The sequence below is a fragment of the Tigriopus californicus genome, chromosome 2 (genome assembly GCF_007210705.1).
Source record: "Tigriopus californicus strain San Diego chromosome 2, Tcal_SD_v2.1, whole genome shotgun sequence".
In the NCBI taxonomy this organism is placed as follows: domain Eukaryota; kingdom Metazoa; phylum Arthropoda; class Copepoda; order Harpacticoida; family Harpacticidae; genus Tigriopus; species Tigriopus californicus.
In genome coordinates, this window is record NC_081441.1 from 9,294,140 (window position 1) to 9,297,728 (window position 3,589).

At 38.9% G+C, this 3,589-nt stretch overlaps 1 protein-coding gene across 1 annotated transcript in view; it reads left to right on the forward strand.

The window, feature by feature from the left end:
* The first annotated feature begins 1,899 nt into the window (after nucleotides 1-1,899).
* LOC131892689 (mesencephalic astrocyte-derived neurotrophic factor homolog) overlaps nucleotides 1,900-3,589 on the forward strand; it is a 9,875-nt gene continuing 8,185 nt past the window's right edge. Inside the window, 1 exon segment of the mRNA XM_059242514.1 lies at nucleotides 1,900-1,903. Within this exon segment, the coding sequence (XP_059098497.1) occupies nucleotides 1,900-1,903 (4 nt within the window).

Below are 3,589 nucleotides of genomic sequence, written 5' to 3' on the forward strand. Positions count from 1 at the left end.
TCTAAGGTATGTGATATAATCAACATGTGGTTTTGTCTGTTTTCGAGCTTTGATGGATATCTTGCAAACTGAATAGAGAGCAACCATTAGACAACGGACCTTTTTTGGATTTTGCACCTTTGTTGTTAACCTGTAAATGTATTCTACTTATATTGTAGCTACATTTTTGCGTTTACACACGTTTCTTTTCACATTCCAAATAAAATGGGCAAGCAGAACACAACGAACCCACTACATCTAACTTGCCATAAATATGGCATTCGCCCATATTTTGTTCAATTTTATGTATTTGGCCTTTTCGTCTAATTTTTTTATTGTGGCCATCTAATTATTGCTAATGTTATTTATTCCCTTCTTCTGAAATTGTTCTCTCTAGTCAAAACATTTCATCACAAAAAACAATATTTTTTTTTTCAAACTTTACATTTATATATCTAAAGAACGGCAGTTAGTCATTTCGTTTTGGCACGAAGTAGTCTTCTGTAAAAAAACTATGTCAACGTTGGAGCCAATTCATGACCTGGGCGTTGTCCTTGCGAACCTCTAACTGCTTCGCCCATTATTCTACATGGTTCATTCGTTTCCTTGTAAAGTTCACTCTACTGAATAAATATCACGCCATGCATTGGCAAATGACCATGTAACAAAAGTAAAATTAAAACACTGGAACAACGCCAAATCACAAATATCTGATTGAAATGGTGTAGGCGTTGATGCGCCCAACCCTGTATTTGTCACGTTTGTTGATACTCGTACATATAATGATGTACAGTACATGTACAGCTCTCGATCAAGTATTCCAGCCTTGGCAATCTCTGATGATTGACATTCAAGCCAATTGAGCACGACTTTGTACTGCACATCTATCTGTACTGAGAACCTAAAACCGCACAAAGAGACTCCACTCGTAGATGATCTTCGTTAACCTTTAACTATTTATTAGCTGCATTAAACTTATCTGGTAAAAAATAATTGTTTCGGCCCTTGATTTTGAATCAAAGAACCGCTGCCAAAATGTTACATTGAGTTGGTTCCAAGAAGGAAAAATCGTATCAAAAAGAACCTTGTGTTAACCTTTGGAAGTTAGTTGTCGAACAAATAATAGTTTTCACATCTTATCTACAATGACATGCACATGAGCCGTCATCAACGTCTTAAAAAATAACGCTGATTTTTCGCTTTAATGAGCATGACCATCTCTATATTTCGCCATGTCTGGCTTGAAGTACGCATTGTAGATTGTACTTACAGATTGAGCCAGAAAGTCGAAAGTTCGATGACTCAACTTTCAACTTACTTTGAAAAAGAATACGAAAGCAAGTAATGGAAAGGAAAGCCATGCCATCTTTTTTGTTGAAATCCCTGGGGAGTTGACATGTCTGGAGGCATCTTTACCAGCTTCAGAGATTAAGAAACATCAATTGACTTTGATTTGAGTTTTCCAGCATCGACGAGTCTATCTTTCAAAGCTTCTTTCGTTGCTAGACGAAAAGGACTTGTTTCCAACTTCTTTTGAAGTGACTCCCATTAGGAAACCAATTCCCTTGGTGCTTTCCTGTGAAGGAAACCCTTTTCAATTTTGGCAGTTTGTGGCGTGTTTACCGTACATGTCGATTGTCCTGTCCATCGATCCGTCTGACGGACCTTAACGTTTTATAAGCTCGCCATCGGATCCTAGACAAAAATACGAGCTTCTCAAAGGCCAGAGTCCGCAGAGGCTTGTTTACTGACAAGACAAATGACTTATCAGATTAGCAAACAATGGGCCTAGTCTGTCATCCGAAGAGTGTGCGAAGGCCTTCCTCATTCATCACTCAGCCAAACCAGAGCAATAAAGATTTTATTCCAAGAGCAATTTGTGCCTTTTCGGTGTACTCTATAAAAACAAGAAAAACCGCCATGTGTGAGTGAGGCTTCTTCAAACACAATTGATTCAGGATTGCCCCCATTTGATGTCTCACACTGAACAAAAACTTGCTCTGAACACTCAATCAGTCGTTAATATGGTTTAAGGAAAACTGTTTTGAGCACATTATGATCAAGGTTTATGCAAATTGGTTCAATCCTAATGAAACTGTGATCCTCCCTAGGGGCATGGGTATTCCCCTCAAAATTCGCTCACTCTCCCTTGGGAAAAAATAAACTCTTGAATGAGCCTTACCCAGATCGATCACTATTCACTGCAAGGTACAAATTGAGCCTTGTGGTATTGATGCACTAAACAAAGAATACTGTATGTTTAGAGAATATGCTTCGAAGGTGTTTCGAGAGTTATTAGCTCTATGCTTTGAGAACGAGAATGGCTTTTGAGTTGGAATCGGTTCCTCGTCAAGGAAGGCGTTGTTCACTTGAAGTGTTGGTGGTGAACTTCGTCATGACAATGGAAAGTGGAGCAAAACGGGTGGCTTTAATCTTATGCGACAGACTGGCACTCTTTGCATGAGAATTGCCACCAATAGGAAGGAGAATGCATTCTGCGCCAAAGCCCAAAAAGAGCCGTGACTTTTAGCGAGTCTCCGAGGATTTAACAATCCCTGACTAAGCTCCGTGGTCCAGAAATAAAGCTCTTAATGTCCACGTAAATCTTCTTGAAGTAAATTGATAAGATTTACACAAAAGAAGTTTTTTAGAGAACTACTTTTGAACGGCCTTGAACATTCGAATCAGATGCAATTTGACGACAAAATCGAGCTCGTTTATATTCCATAAAACCATCGTCAAAGTGCATTTCTAAGAGGAGACCTCATCTGCGGAGATTGCGCCAAAAAAGCGAACAGATCTGCTCATTTCAATCCAGACCACGATTCTTTTGGGCAGTAGACTAACATGCCCATCGACAGAGCCAAAACTCTTTGAAAAGTTTCAAGATAGAGATGACATTTGCTGCCTTCAAATATCCGTAGGGCGTATGTAGGCTTTGATCCAGTAACATGATTTAAGTCAGACTTGGACAAGTTTTTGATTAAAATTCCCGTTCAACCTTATATTCAAGAGTTGGCCACATCAAACAATTCGTTGGTCGATCAAATAATATATTTATATAAAAGATATGTAAAATGTATAAATTTCTCGTCTTAAATTGCTGGGCTTCCAATTCCAGTAGCGATAAGGAAGTTCACAAAAAGCGTAAGAATAACACATTGTGCAATACTTATGGGAATCAACTTTCGAAATGACTTTGTGTTCCAAGAAATCATGATTTGAGGCATGGGTTTTGAATTAGAACTGATGGGAATACCAAGGAAGGTGACTACAAAAAAGTCGCTTTGGCTTTTTTACATAGTACGTACATGTATCAAGTATCTCACGTCACAATGAAAGGAAGATACTCTCCCACTTTGTACTTAGGTTTTCATAGGAAATTTGTTATCGTGGAATCATCAAGCTTGCTTTATTTACCACGGCCTTGCTTCGGCCTTGGAATGAGGTGGTCTCTTGATAAAGCAATTATCTTTTTTTGCTGTCACGGCCCTAAGGGAATAATGAGTCTCTGCACCCACTGTATGCACCATTGTTCACGCCACGTTTGTCATGAATGTATATCCTTCTTCTTTGCGACAATCGTCGTTCACGGTCTTCAGATCAAAGG